The sequence below is a fragment of the Argiope bruennichi genome, chromosome 5 (assembly GCF_947563725.1).
Source record: "Argiope bruennichi chromosome 5, qqArgBrue1.1, whole genome shotgun sequence".
NCBI classification, from domain to species: domain Eukaryota; kingdom Metazoa; phylum Arthropoda; class Arachnida; order Araneae; family Araneidae; genus Argiope; species Argiope bruennichi.
Window position 1 is genome coordinate 35,235,041 of NC_079155.1, and position 18,490 is coordinate 35,253,530.

At 29.2% G+C, this 18,490-nt stretch overlaps 1 protein-coding gene and 1 long non-coding RNA gene across 3 annotated transcripts in view; one reads left to right on the forward strand and one right to left on the reverse strand.

The window, feature by feature from the left end:
* Window positions 1-18,490, forward strand: part of LOC129968826 (protein kinase C, brain isozyme-like) — a 195,985-nt gene that overhangs the window by 112,279 nt on the left and 65,216 nt on the right. For both annotated transcript variants that reach the window (XM_056083100.1, XM_056083099.1), the window contains exons 3-7: window positions 1,531-1,613; window positions 5,361-5,472; window positions 10,638-10,766; window positions 16,005-16,161; window positions 17,050-17,278. In XM_056083100.1, the coding sequence (XP_055939075.1) occupies window positions 1,531-1,613; window positions 5,361-5,472; window positions 10,638-10,766; window positions 16,005-16,161; window positions 17,050-17,278 (710 nt within the window). The remainder of the gene's footprint in view (window positions 1-1,530; window positions 1,614-5,360; window positions 5,473-10,637; window positions 10,767-16,004; window positions 16,162-17,049; window positions 17,279-18,490) is intronic.
* LOC129968827 (uncharacterized) overlaps window positions 17,050-18,490 on the reverse strand; it is a 35,106-nt gene continuing 33,665 nt past the window's right edge. The window contains exon 2 of the long non-coding RNA XR_008784445.1: window positions 17,050-17,260. This is a non-coding gene — a long non-coding RNA (uncharacterized LOC129968827). The remainder of the gene's footprint in view (window positions 17,261-18,490) is intronic.

Sequence of the window (18,490 nt, forward strand, 5' to 3'; positions counted from 1 at the left end):
GGCGGAAACAATTTAAAACAATGTTGCACTTAAAGCAATGAAATAGCTTATTTAACTACTAGCCGCCTTTGGAAACCAGCTTGTTTGCCCAGATAATTTTTTAAACGATTAATATAGAATAGTTAAGTCATAGGGTTCATTCATCTGGTGAACGGTTAAGCCTATTTTAGCGGTTGTTAAATTTATTTTTTGACGCTTTTTTTTAAGTCTTGTTTACTTTGACTTAATAGAATGCCAGTCTTCTCCAAAGTATTTCGAATAACATTTTCAGCTCCATTAATTAGTGAAAACTGTAGGAAGAGCAGCTGTAAAAACATTCACTGAAGCAATCTAATTATTTATTTACATTTCACTGTTGCCATTCAGTGATAAGTAATAAGAACGATTTCTGTACCACGTACACTTGTGTTTTAGATATATAGATTGAATATGTAAACTAAAACGCCATCCCAAATAACGTAAGGCTTGTATATTGCAGGGCATGTGTTCACATGTTTGATTTTTTTATCAAAGGTATCACAAATTCAGATATCAAAATTCTTATACAATATCCTATATGATTTTACAAAATATGCATTTTTGGCTGAATATTATGTCGAGGCTTCTCTAAAATGTTATCCATTCACTCGATCGCATATTGTGTGTTAAATACATTGGGAAAAAACTGTTGCCAAAATGAGCATCTACTGATATAAACTACCATTCTCTGATAAAGCCATTTCTACTTTCAGTCAATTTCAGTAATTCAATTTAAATAAATTCCTACTTTCGCAAGAATTGAACTCGCATTCTTCACCTTCACGTGAAAAATAATGAAATCCTTGCATTTTACCGATTGAGCTACTGCCTGCTGATTTCAATTTTCACTACAAACTGCTAAAACTCTATTTAAAGTATTAAAAATTAATTAAATTTAATAATTAATGAATTAATATTTGTAAAAACTGTATTACATCAAGTGTCATCCACTACAAATTTTAAAAAATGTATTTGAACTTGAGTAGATGAATAAAAACTATTTTATTAACGATTGAAAATTTGAACAAGATATATAAATATATATAGGGAGAGTGTGAGCTAATAGTAGGAATTGAAAAAAGGTAATAAGTTTGGTGTGTTAATAAAGAAATCTTGAATACTTAAAAATTTTCACTCTTAAAAACATTTTTTTATCTGATATATCTTATTTTACACAAATATAAATATGTATTATTTTTGATTTCTAATTTTAAAAAATAGATATATTGAAAAATATTTTACACTTTTTAACAGTGGATCATGGTCCTCTTATTCATTTGTCATCGCTTCTATAGCAGAAATAACATAAAATTTAACCATTAAAATTTATAATATATTCTTCAATAGTTGTATTAAATGGAACTAATTTCTTCTGTATCGATAGTTATTATCGAGTGAAATTTATTAAATATGTTCAAACAACTTTTTCTTATTTACTTATGATAAATATGCATTTTTTTAAATAAATTAATTGTATTGTTTCTCAAAATTTTCCTCTCCTTATTTTTTCAGTTTGTAGTTTCGTGGTTCATAAAAGATGTCACGAGTTTGTCACTTTCACCTGCCCAGGAGCCGACAAAGGTGTCGATTCAGACGTAAGTTCGGATAAATTATCTTTTAATCGTCTGTGAACTTGTGTCATAACATTTTAATGAAGAAATCTCAATGAAGTTTAAATAAAACAAGGATCTTACCATGAAAATTTCAAATTTTTTTTGTCGAATGTTTAGCATTATCTCTTTATGAACATTTTTCTCAATAAAAAAAAATCTCTAATTTAATAACTTACCAACAAGAAAAATAATCGTTTGATATCAGAATGCAAGAAATTATATAGCAATCCTCCTAATTGGCCCATTTTTTTCACTGCTGTCTTCAACTTGGCAGTATGGAAACCTTACTTGGAAATTAATTTAAATCTGTACTTGAATATCTTTATTCCAGAAACATCGTGGTTAGACTTTTAGATATGGTCTAATATTAAATGCAAAAAAAAAAAAAAATTAGTTTTAAAACGACACGATATCTACTTGGAAATACATTAAAACAAATTGTCATTTTATCAGATCGGAATTTTGAGATAATATATCATTGGTAGATAAAAGTTTTCGTATAAGTATTAAAATTTTAGAATTTAAATTTTATCTCTTTTATTAAAATTTTTGTCGGTCTTATTTCAGTATCATAAAAATTTTTTTACCGGAGGTAATTTATTTCAAAATAGTGTTCCTCTAATAAAATCGCTTTATTTTTTTAAGGAATCGTCAAAAGTTATGACAAATTAATATCGGGTTTTTAATATGAATTAAATCTATCTAATAAACACTAGCTTGGAACTCTTCCCATTCGAGATAAATATGTGACTAGAATAAAAAACAGTCACCAGCATATTTTTACTATAAAACGGAATGGACAGAATTCCAAAATTTGAAAATGAATAAAATAATTTAAATTTTTAATGGTCAATATTACACACACAAGGTTAAATTGACATATGGCAATGTATATCAGAAATAATTCTAATGCAACATTTTTAAATTTATTATATGGGTATGAATAATCTGTTGTGATATGGATTGGAGTTAATTCAATTTTTCATTACAAATCTGCATGCGCATCCAAATAATATTAAAACCATGAACTTAAATGCTACGTAATAATTCTTTGTTCCCGCTTTTGCAACTGCATGTAATTACCAAAAAATAAAATAAAAGTCTTCTAAATATAATCAGTCAATAAATTTAGATGAAATTTTTTAAGCCAAAAGGATTTCTTATAGCTTCTTTTGATTTCAGATCTATATAAATAAAACTTAAATGTTAATTTTTTTTTGTTAATTGTTGTTGCCTAATAAGATACAAACTACTATACATATTTTATTCGTATTTTATTCATAACTAGCCGCCTTTGGCGACCAGCCGGTTCGCCAATCTTAATGTTCGTTAAAATTTTAATAATTAAATATTTTATGCAATTTCTACTTTAATAGCTTCTTCATCAAAATATTTTAAAACTTCAAATTTTGATTATCATATAATTCATTCATAATATTATAAAGGCCTTCAGTCATAACGTGATATGTATCTCTCTCATTTTCTGTTAGCACCCGTAGAATTTATGCTTTAAATTAAAGTGGAAAGAATTTATCTTCAATTAATATAATAATATTTTTTACTAAAACAAAGCATTTTTTTATAATCTGATTACTGAAAATAGAGTCACTGAGCGTTTAAACTTTATGGGCACTAAAGAATATCTTTTTAAATTTATGCAATATCTCAAGAGTTGGTCAACAAAATTTTCTTAGATTCATTATGAGCAGATCGATTAATTAACAATGTTTAAATTTAAATGCATCAAACACTAAGAAAATAAAAAGGAATCGTTTAAAATAAACGGTTGAAAACGGTAGAATTTATGCTTTAAATTAAAGTGGAAAGAATTTATCTTCAATTAATATAATAATATTTTTTACTGAAACAAAGCATTTTTTTATAATCTGATTACTGAAAATAGAGTCACTCAGCGTTTAAGCTTTATGGGCGCTAAAGAATATATTTTTTAATTTATGTAATATCTCAAGAGTTGGTCAACAAAATTTATTTAGATTCATTATGAGCAGATCGATTAATAAACAATGTTTAAATTTAAATGCATCAAACACTAAGAAAATAAAACGAATCGTTTAAAATAAACGGTTGAAAACAGGTTTTAAAAAAACTACTTAAAAAACGATGTACTTAAAACTATAAGCATATACAAAAAATATATAAGTAACATAAATACAATTTACTTACAAAAGCATGCAACTAACCCAAAAATAATTTAAATCATCCATTGACAACGTTGTCATGGCAACAATCAGAACAGAATGCGCATGCGTGAATTTTCTTCGCCGGTTACGTAACGCAAATACGTGATTTTTTCTACGCCAGTTGGGTTAACGCTATGCGGATTAGAAATTTTTAATTTGCTTTATTCTGTTTTATTTTAATTCAAAAGTACTTCAGAATGAATCTGAAAGATTGATTCATTAACAATGTTTAATTTTAAATGCATCAAACATTAAGAAAATAAACAGAACCGATTGAAATAATCCGCCGAAAAATTTTAACCCTAGCCTCATTACTGTTGGGAGAAAAAAAAACTGAAACCTTTCTCGTTTGGCGCTGGGGATAATGGAAGATTTTTTTGGCGGAAAAGTTGGCGGTGGGGAAAATGGAAGATATTTTTGGCGGGAAAGTTAGTTTTTAATTAATAATTAAAATTCTAATTAAAAATTCGAAAAAAGAAACCCCAGGTGCACATTCCCAACCTCCAAGGTATACATGTACCAAATTTGGTAGCTGTATGTCAAACGGTCTGGCCTGTAGAGCGCCAACACACACACACACACACATTGAGCTTTATTATAAGTATAGATATAGATAGATTAGTGTGAAGCCTAAGGAATGTTTTAGTAAAAACAACCTGACAATGAATTAAATAATTTTTTATCAATTAAAAATTGTTTTTATTGCCCAAGCAACAAAATGAAACAATACAAGATATGTTTTGTAAATTGAATTTAAGATAGCCAAAACGATTGAAATAGAGTTGTATAAGAAAAATTATTTTACTATAATTATAAATGATTTTTAGATTTCCAGCTACTTAAAATTTCATTCAGAAGTTCGGTAGAAATTGACATTCAACTTTGTAAATGTCTGCCGATTTATTCCAAATTGAAAATTCATATTTAAGTTGCCATTCACAATGTTTAATTAAATTTTCTATTGTTATTTAAAAATCATAACATGACAAGAATTAATCATCTATGGTTTTTAAAAATCGTTTGGCAGAGTCAGTTTTTTTTCGTCAAACTGCAGGCAGATTGACGAAATTTTTGATACAGCAAATTTTTCTTATTTTAATCGAAGTTAAATTGTAGGTAAGTAAAAGTAAAATTCAAAGATTGCGCATATTATATTTTATACAAAAGAAGCTTTAATATATGTATATAAGCTGATTTTATTGATAAATTTTGCTTTTCTTGTAAATTAATTTAATATAACTTTTTTATATTTAGTGAAATTAAAAATAAGGAAAGCAGTCAATCAAAATTAGCAATAAAAATGTGAGCCTCTTTTATTATTAAAATATTTTTTACTAGCCCTTTATTATTTTGAATGCGAGAATATTTCCATTTGACACTCGTCTTCACAAAACAATATGGATTATCTATAGTAGATTATTTTATAATATATTTATGATATATTTAATAAATAAAAGTGTAAAAAGTTTAATGTTTGAAAAGAGAGAAAGAATGTTTAAAATAATTTTCTCCATTTTCTTCTTAAAAGGACCTAAGGACAAGACATCATTTTGTCATCCATACTTATACAAGTCCTGCATTTTGTGACCATTGTGGTTCACTCTTGTATGGCATCATTCATCAGGGTTTAAAATGTAAAGGTAAGTGTATTATTATAATTACTATAATTCAAGTTATTTGTACTTATTTCAATAAGTAATTTTTTTCGGTATATCACAGACCCAAACAATATTTATGATTTTCTTAAATAATTTAATTCCTCATTAAGTAAAATAAATTCATTTCACTGCTGAATAGGCTACCTTTTTCTGCTGATAGGTATACTTATTGTTAACATTAAATAAGTCTGAATTAACTCTTTTCCATTAAAGTGTCATATGCGTGGCGCCACCTGGTGTTGAATAGTATAAGAAATTATTTGTAGATAAATTAAAAAGAAAAAAAAGGATTATAATGAAAAGAGATCTATTTTTTAGACACTATTAAAACTATAGCTTAAAAACGGTTTTTGTTAAATTCATTTTTTCTACAATATTCATCTCCCTCTCTTTGCCCATAAATATGTTATGGAACTTTCTTAATATAATGATGTTAAATAGATAGTAACATTATAAAACAGATGTGGTTGAATCATTTTTAAATCTGGGCTAAATGTATGAATACCAAATTAAAAATATTTTTCATTTTATTTCTTGGAAATCTAATGAACAGTGTAATTTTTATTATATAATCAATGATTTTGGTGTTTTAAAATACTATATATTTCCCGTTATATAGAAACTTCCAACTGCAAGATTTTTCTGAGCTTTTACGTCGTATATAAAATCTCCGGTAACCTTTTCTTTCCCAAACTTCGTAAAGATAACTCAATTGAACAAAATAAAATTTAGAACCGGAAGCATCGATGAAAAAAAGCGGAAGAAAGATTTTATTTCTATTGAAGCCAAAATGAAATATAATAACTTACGGAATGCAGTTTAAAAGTTGGATTTCGTGGAATTTCAGAAGACCACCTTCAACCGAAGCGCTGGTCTTGAACTTACAAAATGGTGTGTCAGAAAGTCGTGAAATTATTTCTTGCGCAATCTATTTCTTTTCATAATTCAAATTATGACATCATGTTATTTCATGAATCGAAGTTTATATTCATGATGATTTGAATGAGCAGAAATTTAAATTTCGCATTGTGTTGATGTATTTTGTAAAGATTCTTAGGCACTTAACATTGCATCAGATAATTAAAAAGGAATTTGTAATTTTAATTTGAGGTTTTGCATATTACTCTTGTTCACCAGGCTGCTGGCTGAGTTAAAACATGGGATGGGATGGCATGGCAAAAGAACATGAATATAAGAAACATTATCTCTGACTGTACTTTTAAATAATGTTAGCAGTTATTTAATGATTAGCTGGATACTATTAATATTGATTGCATTTAATTTAAATTAAATCTCTGATAGAACTTAATATTTATGACTCTCTAGAAATCGAGTTCCAAGACTTAATATTGCCATGAAAAACTATGTAACCGTGTAATCTATTTCAAATTCCGCATTGTTTTTAGCGGTAATGTAATTTCAAACTTTTATTTTCATGTGAACTGCGCAGATAATAAACTGAATCGTAGCTTTCGGCAGTAGAATAAAAGCACGTGATGAAATATTAAATGAATTGATGAAAACTATTTCAACTTGATTACAACTATTATATCTGTTGTTGAAAATTATGCAAAAAATGTTTTTGGAAATATCAAAATTTAATCATTGATAGTAATTAAAATTGATGTCATTAAAAGACATTTTAAGATGTGGTTAAAAAACAAATTTATGCTTTTATATTTTCGGAAATTCGACAGCAAAAGTCAAAACTTTGCTCCATTTTTAATTCTATTTAAAATTCCAAAGAAAAAAAATTGCTGTGGATGCACATTTTTACTTTTAAAAATACATTTGTGCCCCAATTTATTAGATCTAAGTCTATTAGTTTGCATTTTAGAGCACCTAAAGAAATACACAAACCTATACTTCTTTTTATAATTATAAATAATTGAAAAATCATGGATAAATATGCACTTTAGCTATAAATTGCTCGCTTTAGTCGGTTTGAATTCTGTAAGTTTTCTTGATTCCACCAATCCAGTGCCAAATAGGCATAATAGGCAATTTCCTAAACGCTTTCCCCATTTATTTCCTAAAGGCTTTCCCCATGTTTCCCCATTTAGCCAAGGAAGTGAAACGTGAATTATCCTCAAATCGGAGATGTTAGGTCTTATATTATTAAGGATGATACTGATAATTTTCTAGCTGATTTTGTTTCCTTTGGATATGATGAATGTAAAAATGGCATTATTTAACCATTAGAGTTTCTTTCTTGTAGGTGAAATGTGAATCATTTAATCACCTAAGAGCTGATTTTACCCTTTTGCCTCATTATATTGATGCATGTATGATGATTCATTTACTGTGATTGAGGAAGAATGAGAATGTGTTAACAGGGAAAAAATATTTGTCTTCCAATAACTCAAAAAGAGAGGAAAGAACTTTACTGCTTCTTCACAAATAATCATCTTTTATAGAAGATAACTTCCGCAGCAGAATCAACTTTATTGTGCATAAGTTTTTTGTTTTAAATTCATACAACTTTTCCTAATATAAAATGAAATTTTTTGTGTTTTTCAGCGAATGTTACTGCTGATATAGAAATCAGTTATGGAAAATCAAATTTTATGTGATGTGTATATCTTAGTTAAATTTCCTGATAATAAAAATTTATTATTATTCTAATCGTGATTTAAAATCTGTCTATATTCAATCAAAAATCAGACTCGTTAATTTTCTTTCATTTCAAAGGAGAAGGGCAGATTTTAGATATTCGTGAGTGCTGGTTTTTCTGTATGCATTCAATGTCAGAAGAGAAACAAGTTTTACAGAGAGGTTTTAATCGATAGATCGTATGTGTCTCCTTTATTTATACCGAAGAATCAATCAGTATTTATACACGATATATTTGTATTTAGTTTATTTGAGTCAGATATTTATATAAAGAATACTGTGACATTTGGAAAAAGTTGATGGCAGATTTTGTACTTCGTAAATTTCCTATGCAAAATAATTTTTTTAAGCTTAACTTGAATATTTTTCGTTCGTTTTTTTTTTTTTATCATAATCTAAAGATAAATTTCAAATATCATTTTCTACTTCTCCTTATCTTTAAAATATATGCCCTTTTATATTATTCGCAAAATACTGTGAAAAAAAAGCCATCTTTGAAGACTGCACATGCGTTTCAATAACAGGTGTGGAGCCATTTCTATTCCTGAAAGCAAATTCATTTGCTAAGCTATAATCATCATTTCCTTTAATCAGCTTCATGGACCTGATCTTTTTTTTTTTTTGTCTTATAGAGGATTAATCCCCCCCCCCCCACTCATACACACACAAAAAAAATTGCATGTGTGGAAGAGATGGGAGAAATCTTTACTGCTGCCTTTCAGCCACGTGTGCTCGGTTCACTTTTTTTAATTGATAGGATTTCTCCTTTTGCTTCAGATTAAATATAATCTCTTCAGTTCTATCCCCACTCCTTCCCTTCTCATCGCCCTAAACCTTTGGTATTTAATCTTTCAGTGACTACATCAAAGTACCTCCATTAAAAAAAATAACCCGAAATATTAAAGATTCGGTTTAACTCTTTAATTGGCAAATGGTAAAAAAGTACATTAAAAAATTTTTTGAGTGCACATTCTAAGTAACTGAGTATATATAACAATTTTATGTGCTTTTAGGATATTTAATTAATTAATTCTTTGAAAATTATTTAATTAATTTATTTTAATTACTTCGCAGAAATTTGTGTTGGAAGAAATTTGTGCAATACCCATATAAAACATTTGGAGCTGTTAATATCCCATAAGAAAAAGAAAAATACTTTGCTTTTGAGCAGCTATGCCAGATAAAGGGTTAAAATAAATCCTACCGTGATGAATTTTTAAAATAAAATCTATCGAAACAAATTTTACCACGCATTTTGTATTTTAGCATTCAACATTATTAATACGATCGGCACAATATTTGCAAAAGATTTGGGAAGTCATTTCAGTTGTTTAATTGATGTACTGAACATTTTTTTTTTCTTCCTCAGATTGTAAAAGTTAATACATTTCACGCCATCCCAAAACCAGTTCTCTCTTCATTTCACAAAATACTTTTTACACTTCACATTTTAATAAAAACAGGAAAAGATGTGGAAGAAAGAAATTAGAACCTATAGTCCGTAACACCGTGATAATATTTTAAGCTCGATTTATTACCTTTATTTTATAGTTAAAATTTATTACTTATGTAAATATGAAAATGGATGCGCAAAAAAAAAATATTATGCAATATCACCGCAACACTTGTAAATGTAAGTTAGATAGCTAAAACGATCAAAAGTGCTATTGTAATATGTTCTTAAAAATATTCTTACAAATTCATTAAAATTATACAAATGAAACTGTGCTGAAATGAAAATGATATCATTAAAAAATAAATTTTTTGTTTTCATTTTAAAGTGGTATAAAAATATATTTTGGTTATAGTATACTACAAAGTTATGGTTGGAAATCTTTTAAACCTCAATTAATTTTTAATATAAAATTTAATTAAATTTTTTCTAACTCCTAATGAATACTTTCTTTCAAGAAGTAACGACGTTACAAATTTAGTAGCACCAGGTTCAGGCAGTCTGCCCCGTAGAGTGTTTCTAACAGTTTTTGATACAATCACAAAACTGAGAGATAGTATGTCAGCCAGTAAATATTGTCATTTAAAACTGTAATTTAAGAAAATGAAGTAAATGAAGCTTTATTAGTACTCAATAGAAAAATTTAAATAATCAATAATTTTCATTGTCCATATTGAAAATTCTGGTGGGCCCTTTTAAAATTCCGTACACATTATCCAGTATACAGGTTTAAAAAAAAAATGTCAAACAATATAGCTAATATAAGTTTGTGTAAAAAAAAAAAGCAGGAAAAAATGTCCGAACTGCAGTTTTAAATTAAATTATGTAAACATCTGTTATCTTAATTAAAATTTCTCTATTAAAAACTTTTCTATTTTAAATCAAAAATGAATTATTACATTAATCAATAATTAATTTCCATAAAGCAAAAATTTAAATAATGTAACTTTAATCTAACATTAAAGTTTTGTTCATTTTCAGTTTTCTCATAATTGCTTTGATGTACTGACAGTTCAACAATAAGAGTCTCAGATTCTGTCTTTAATGCAAATGTTTATCTGGCTGTTTTTTCCCATCTTAGCATGCGACATGAATGTCCACAAGAAGTGCCAGGTGAGTGTGCCTAACTTATGTGGATGCGACCACACCGAGAGAAGAGGTCGGATAGAACTGCGGGTCGAGGCCACCTCCAACAAACTTATTTGCGAAGGTCAGTGGCAGGCTCTCAGTTTCCTCATGTAAATTAATGTCATTTGAGTTTCTAATTGTAAATTCCTTTGATATAATATGAACTCTCAATTTTTTCTTAAAGTTAGATGTTTCTTTCAGCTAATATAATATGTACATTCATTTTTTTCGTTGTAATATTGTTGAAATGCTTCTATTTTTTTCATTTATTTTTTCGTTTAACATTGATATTGTTTTATCATGAATGTTTTATGTCATGGTTGAAAATTAATGTAGTGATAACAGGTTCGGAATATCAAATATACATGGTAGGCAAATGCCTTGGAGCCCTAAAGAAAGACCCAGAGGTTTCAAGGTTTTTTTTGGGGGGGGGGGGGGTATTTTTACATATTCTTGAGCTTGTTCAAATTAAATTCCGGTGTCATTTAAATTTCAGAACTTTATTCTTAACATATTTTTCATGTTTTCAATATCACATGCCTGGATATTTTTTGTGTCAATTTTGTACAATTTTCAATGTTTGAGCATTTATAATGTTCCAAAAATATTTTGAAACTTACTTTTTTTTACCTTTTTGTTTTAAATTAATTTCAAAGCTAAAAATTTTTATATGTGAAATATTAGAAAGAAATTTCTTGAAAGTCTTCCGTAAATAGTAACTGTCTTGTTATTTCAATGTGTCTTAATATTTGGTTTGTAAATATTGCTTCGATACTGAATAAATTAAATTCAAGAATAATATCTGATTTTGGATGAAGAAAAGGGATTGGGCAATCGAAACTTGCTTTTGCCTGATAGGCATTCTACCACTCAGTAATGTTTATTTTTGAATGGATCTAAATAGACAATTTTATGTTTCACGTTGAAGCACATGAGAAACAGAGAATCAGCGGATGGTGACACCCCCCTACCACCTCCAACCCCCTCCTTAGCCAATATGGGTAGTTTTTCACCATCACGCCTTTTTCTGAGAACTGAGATGAAAGCCTGTGAAACGTGCTGATTGGGTTTTGGATTCGAAAGGGGTCAGCTGGAAAACACATGAGTGGAAGCTGCTGGAACTGATAGTACAATGAACGATTCAGATTTCAAATGTAATGCATAACAATGTAAATGGATCTGATAGGACCTTTGGCGTTTACCTGAGGAAAAGAGAGTTAGCGGTTCAGGACTTCCTTAACCCAACACTTTGGCCAAACCTGGTAGTTTCTCACCATCATGCCTTTTTCTGCTGATGATGACCCTGAGATGAAAGGGTCTGAAATGTGTTGGCTGAGCTTTGAATTCAAAAGTGGCTAGGTGGAAGGGAGAAGAGAATAAGCCATTGGAAACGAGAGTACATTGAACGTTGCCGAAATCAAATGTATGGGAGAAGTTATAAACCACCTACTAGGATAGAAAGGATGAATTCTTTGAGAGTAACATACAAATAACGTTGGAACAACAGAAGTGAAAAGTTTAGAGACAAAAAGCTAAGTTATGATTGCGGTAAAGATAGGACTAGTTTTAACGATAACACTTACCATTCATCTGCATTCAAGTCGCATGTTTTTATAGGAAACTATTTTTAGATATCCATTTTAAACATGCGAATATTTAAAAATAATGGGTGATTTCTGATAAATTATTGGAAACCTCTGTGAACTGCAAATTTGATGAAAAGGGCTTATTTATTTTGTTAAAAGGATGCCACAGATTTCTTTCAACTGTCTTGTTTTTAATCCTGACATTTGGCAACTTACTTTCAAGAGATTCTTACAGCGAAAGTAGGTTAGATATAGCTTGAGTGAATAACGATGAATCTCCTTTGCCTGTAACGATATTAAGTATTAGCATATATTTAATACTTTTTTGATTTCATTAATAAGTTTTCAAAAAGCTACATCTAAAAGTTTATTCATTCTTCTATTAAGTTTTATATTTTCATTTAAAATTTGTTTCGACATTTATTGAATTTTAAACGAAATTTGGGTTCATATGTTAGAAACGAAGAAATTATAAGGATAAAATATTTTTTATAATATTTAGGTTGCAACTATAAAATTTAATATATTTTTTTCATTTATCATTTTAACGTGAATTTTATGTTTGATAAATTCCAAAACTTTGTTTAATGTAAGAAAATATGTCGATAGTATTCCATGTATATAAATAATACTATAATTTTGTATTGAAAATGATTTGATCGTACAAATACAATTCCATTTTCTCGTAGATGCAGAAAAATAATTTATAGAAAAAGAAAATTGAGTAATTTTTTATCATATTCATGCTATTGTTCTTGCAATTAAAATAAATATTTCATTCTTTCTTTTCAAAAAAAAGTAGCATTTATGTAAATAAGTCCATACGTAAATCGTATGATATGTAATAAACTTTGATATGTAATACATTTTCATGTCCTATTTACCAGATTCGTCTCCAAAGAACTGGACAAATAGATTATTCTGTAATCTATATAAATAATCATAACAGCATAATTATAGAGCAACTATAGCAACTGATGAGGTTTATTATGTATTCACTTTATGAGTTTTTGTTCTTTCTTCGCACGCATTATTTTTCTTTTTTCAAATGCACTTTCATCTTCTTTTATTACTCCCACTGAAGTAATGAAACAATTGATATTTTATCACCTCCGCGCATGCGGAGGATGTTTATTGCGGATAAATCATCCCCTTCAGAATTCTCGGGAGTCTTTGTAAATGTTCGCTTCCAATCATAAAACTCTACACCTGACATCTACGAGTCACCATTGAAGGCTTGCATCTTGAATCAACAAGTCCCTAAACATTTTTACATCTCCTTGCGAGTCAAGGATGCCGGGAGATCTAATTTGTGTTTGACTGAAAACTCCGGGCACTAAAAGTCTGGCTTCAGCACCAGGTTGCCATAACAACTGCACTATCCTGTTAGGTTCAATCGGGAGACTTAAAAATATGAGTAATGAACATTACGGGCTTTTACGTGTTTTCCCTCTTTGCATGGTGATACGCTGGCTCTAAGGATTTACGGCTGTGTGAGCCGAATATGCATTCTTTTGTGCTTTGGAATTTAATATCCTCTTCGAAGATTTTCAAAGCATCGTTGTAATATGTCATCCAATATGAAATCTTATTGGGTTCGGGTTAAAATCCAAAATGCTGACGAAATTCAATGAACAGAAAGAAAAATTTATGCAATAGCGTGAATGAATCCCCCCCACCCCTATGCTTGTCAAAGTTGATTTATTGCCGAGATATTTTGTTATGCAGACTTTCTCAACTCTTTTTGCTATATATTTTGATCGTACTGCACCAGAAATTTTTAATATTTTGAATTTAGTTTGTTGAATCGATAATACAATACAATTATTACCGTTATGAGAATAGCACTATATTTTCCAATACCACACTTTACACGTAACCTCCACTGCTAGGACATTACACATTATTTATGAGGAGATCAGATAGATGACGACTACATGATCAGGTGGCTAGTTGTCTATATTTATGAGTAGTATTTCAACAGTCCCTATTTATTAAAATAAGATATTCAATTATAATTCAAATAATAATCAAAAATTTGATATTTAATTATTCGCTGATATGATATTTGTATATGTAGATTGCCTGGGGTTTTAAAGCATTTACGAACATTATGATATTCATCTAGGCACTGGACATCGCTCCATTTGGTTCGACTGTCTCTCCAAAGGCGTTCATTTTTATTTATCCAAAGAAGGGAACGAGTAGAAAATGTTGATGTCATTGGGAATTTATGTTATTTTGATGGTCTAATAGTAATACAGTGACCACTACTAGAGCGAGATAATGTATATCAAATGTTATTTGATATAGATGGCTATCGTTAGTGCAGGATGTTGCTTATATCAAGGGATAATCTAAAGAATGACCACCGTTAGAGCAGGCGTTTGCTTAAATCATAGTCTAGATGAATGATACAGCTTGAGCAGCTGTTTACTTAGTTATATCAAAGGATGCTCCAAATGGAGAACCATATGTAGACTGGTGATTGCTTTTATTAAACGATAGTCCAAATGGAGGACTACCTCTAAAGCGGGTATTCACTTATATCCAAGGATATTCCTGTTACATGATCTCCTCTAGAACGGGTGATTTTCAAAGGATAGTCCAAATGGATGACCACATCTAGAGTCGGTGATTACTTATATCAAAGGATAGTCTAAATCGAGGACCACCTCTAAGAATGGGTGTTTATTTACATCAAAGGATAGTTCAAATAAAGGACCACCCCTGGAGCGGCTGTTTACTTTATATTAAGGCGATTGCTGGTGAAAATTGAGATAGACCTGATTCTCGAATATGGTGAGAAGAAATTGATCACTCAAATAAATCTTGGTCTTCATAATTTTTTGTTGGGGGGGGGGATTTGTTGTAAGCACATTTCATATGCGGCTGACCTTTTACTATTCGTACCAAGACTAAGATGAATATATTTATTTTAATTACTTTAGTTATATATATTATAATGCAAGTTTCACTAACAGATTGTTGTTGCTGCTGTTTCTTATGGTATTTGCCATGGACAAGCTCGCTGTTACGAAGACAGCGATTTTAAGCCGATGGGGGGAGCGTCTCTTGTTTCTTTTAGTAGCGCCAACTGCGGCCAAGAGTATGACTTTGCTACTCACGCATTACTCATTCGCTTGCACAACTTCTGTTTACAGGAGGGTACATTCACACATCTCGCTGATAGAACAACCATGCCCAAACCGAGACTCGAACTCAGGATGTCCAGATCACGGGTAAGACGCACTACCCCTATGCCAGGACGCCTGCTCACTAACAGATACTATAACAGGACGAGATATTTTGTATGGCTCCATCTTTTAATTCAAAGTTTTCATAATTCAAATTTTATTTACTTTCTTTCAGTTTTATTCTTCTACCACAAGGGAAATACTGAACTGGGCCAATAGTTGCGAGTTGGAAATGCATGTATTTTGTTTAGGTTAATACAATTGTTGAATTGTTAAATCTGCCCTAAGCTTCATTTCAGATTTATAATCCGTGAATCTAGTTCATTCTGATTTCTGATGTATAATTATCGGAGAGCTATTAGACTTTTTTCCAAATAATCGGTGCTTTGTTATAATAAACTTTTTTAATGGCAGAAATTTTATAACTTAAATCTTTTTAATTTTTATCTTTGACAATTTTTTTAAATTTCGAATCATCCGTTATGTTTTAGTTCATTTAATGTTAGTAACAAAAAACTTTTTTTAATGTTCTTTTAGTTAGGCAAGCAAAAAATCTGATTCCTATGGATCCCAATGGCCTTTCAGACCCGTACGTGAAATTGAAACTCATACCGGAAAACAGAAGCTCACAGAAGAAGAAAACAAAAACTATAAAAGCCTGCTTAAACCCCCAGTGGATGGAAACTATTTCTTTGTGAGTGATGCGATTTGCATTATCTTAAACATAATAGATGCACATAACAGTGAATTCATGTATTTTATTCTTATGTATTTTTTCATCTTTGAAATTTTTAAGTATATGTTCGTTACTCTTCACTTATATGTTTGTTACAGATAGTTACACGTTTCATTCCTCTCTATAATATAACTCAAAAATAAAATTAGTCTTGTATCTTCAGAGAATATGTTTATCAGAACAAATGATTATCCCTAGAATAATATTCCGTTCAAGGTGTAAAATATGTGTGGTTAGGTATATTCCAGACCTAAATTACATGCGGCAGCTTTAAATTGTTGTGTATCTCATACTGGAAAAGTAAAATGGCAGTGTTTGTCAGTAAGTGAATTAGATAACTTGTTCTTTATGATAAGCCTAGACAAAGCAGAATTCCGGCTTTCGTTTCAATTTAGGATATAAATGGGATCGGAATGTTTAAATTTTTTTTTTTTTTGTTTGTTTGTTTATTTTATCATTTTTGTAACTTAATTTGTAAATTTTCATGTATTCATTTTTCTTAATAAAGAATTATTTAAAGAAAAATATTTTTATATCGAAATTTAATCGAGTCAACACCTCAAGCACTAATTACTTATCTAGTAGCACAAACATTTTTGCATGATGCTTTTACAACATGTTCAATATTGCCGTATTATCGTCGAAACGTTATACATTATCTTGAGCTATTTGAGTTGTTGGCCATCTTTTTATGTTCGTGGTGGATGTCGTTTGAAATCGGTAAAAGAATGTGAACTGGAACTAGAATACATCTATTTCAAGGTCGTGAAGGAACGATTTGAGAGTCTTAAATTCTTAATTGCAAATGATTTTCGTGACATTTAAAATTTCTGGATCCTTTCACAGAGATCTGAAAGCCGAAGACAAAGACAGGCGCTTGCTGGTGGAGGTCTGGGATTGGGACAGAACGTCACGGAACGACTTCATGGGTTCGCTTTCCTTCGGCATCTCCGAGATCATGAAGAACCCCGTTGAAGGTTGGTTCAAACTCCTCACGGCGGAAGAGGGAGAATTTTACAACGTTCCTGTACCGCCGGAGGGTGCAGCTATTGCTGAACTGCAGAATAAAATGAAAGTAAGGCACCGAAGAAGGATAGTTAGTTTATATATATTATTGGACAAATCATTTTGTATTCCCATTTCATATTTTTTTTAAATTTTTCATATCTTGAATTGTTTTTATAAAAGCAGGGTTTCTGTATCTGAAAAATTTTGATTATAAACAGTTCTACGTGAAAATTTAATATTCTTCACTTTCGAGGTCAAAAAAGTACATTTTAAAAATGGTGATCATTTAGTGTGATGCCAAATATTGTATTTAATTACAAACAAAGTCATAAATATATCAGCAAATAAAAAAAATTAACAGCAGTCAAATTATGAAATTTGATTTCTAATTTTTTTTTTCTTTAAATGTAAAATTTTAAACATAATAATGATCGTTTCTTATAAAATGAAATGCCTTTTATGTATTTAAAGAAGCAACAAAAAAAATCAATGTGTTTATTTCTAAGAATTTTACAATTGTTTCATTCTATTACAATGTAAAAATAAATAAATAAATAAAAATTTTATAAATCGAACCCCAGTAAAAACTTGGATAGAAATATAGTTTATTTCTTAGTTCAGGACTAATACAATGTATTTCTTTAGTAAAAGCTCTTGCTTAACATCTCTTTTTAACAAAAAAAAAAAAAAAAAAACATATTCCTTTTAGTTAAAAAAAAATAGATCTTATGATAACTGATTTTGGTACATTTTTGCTTCAAATGCTAATTTTATGAAAAAATTCTAAAAAATAAGTATTTTATATTATTTTTCAAAAAATATATCGCGGAAGTAGTCACTCGGAATAACCAAAACAGAGTTATATACCAAATATGTCTATAACTGTACTTGGTAGAAGTTTTCTTTGTCGTAAAAATCCAAATTTATATGCATTTTTAATTGAAAAGAAAACTTAAGCCGAATTATGTAGACTTTAACACTGTTGGTTTTTGAAATGGTAGACTACAGCGATCATAAATTGGTTAGTTAAATAATTTAACTGATAAGTCATAAATTATACCCAAAATAATTTAAATTTATTTTTTTTTTCAATTTTTTACTTTTAATTTAAAATTTCGGCGTAATTTTTTTATATGTAAAATTTGAGCTGGTGCTATTTAATCGATTAAGTGATTCACTGTTGCAATTTAGAGTTTGACTAATTGCAACAGTGAAATTCAAAATTCCAGTAAAATTCAAATTATATGTTAAATTATCGATTTCGTGTAATTTTTTCCTT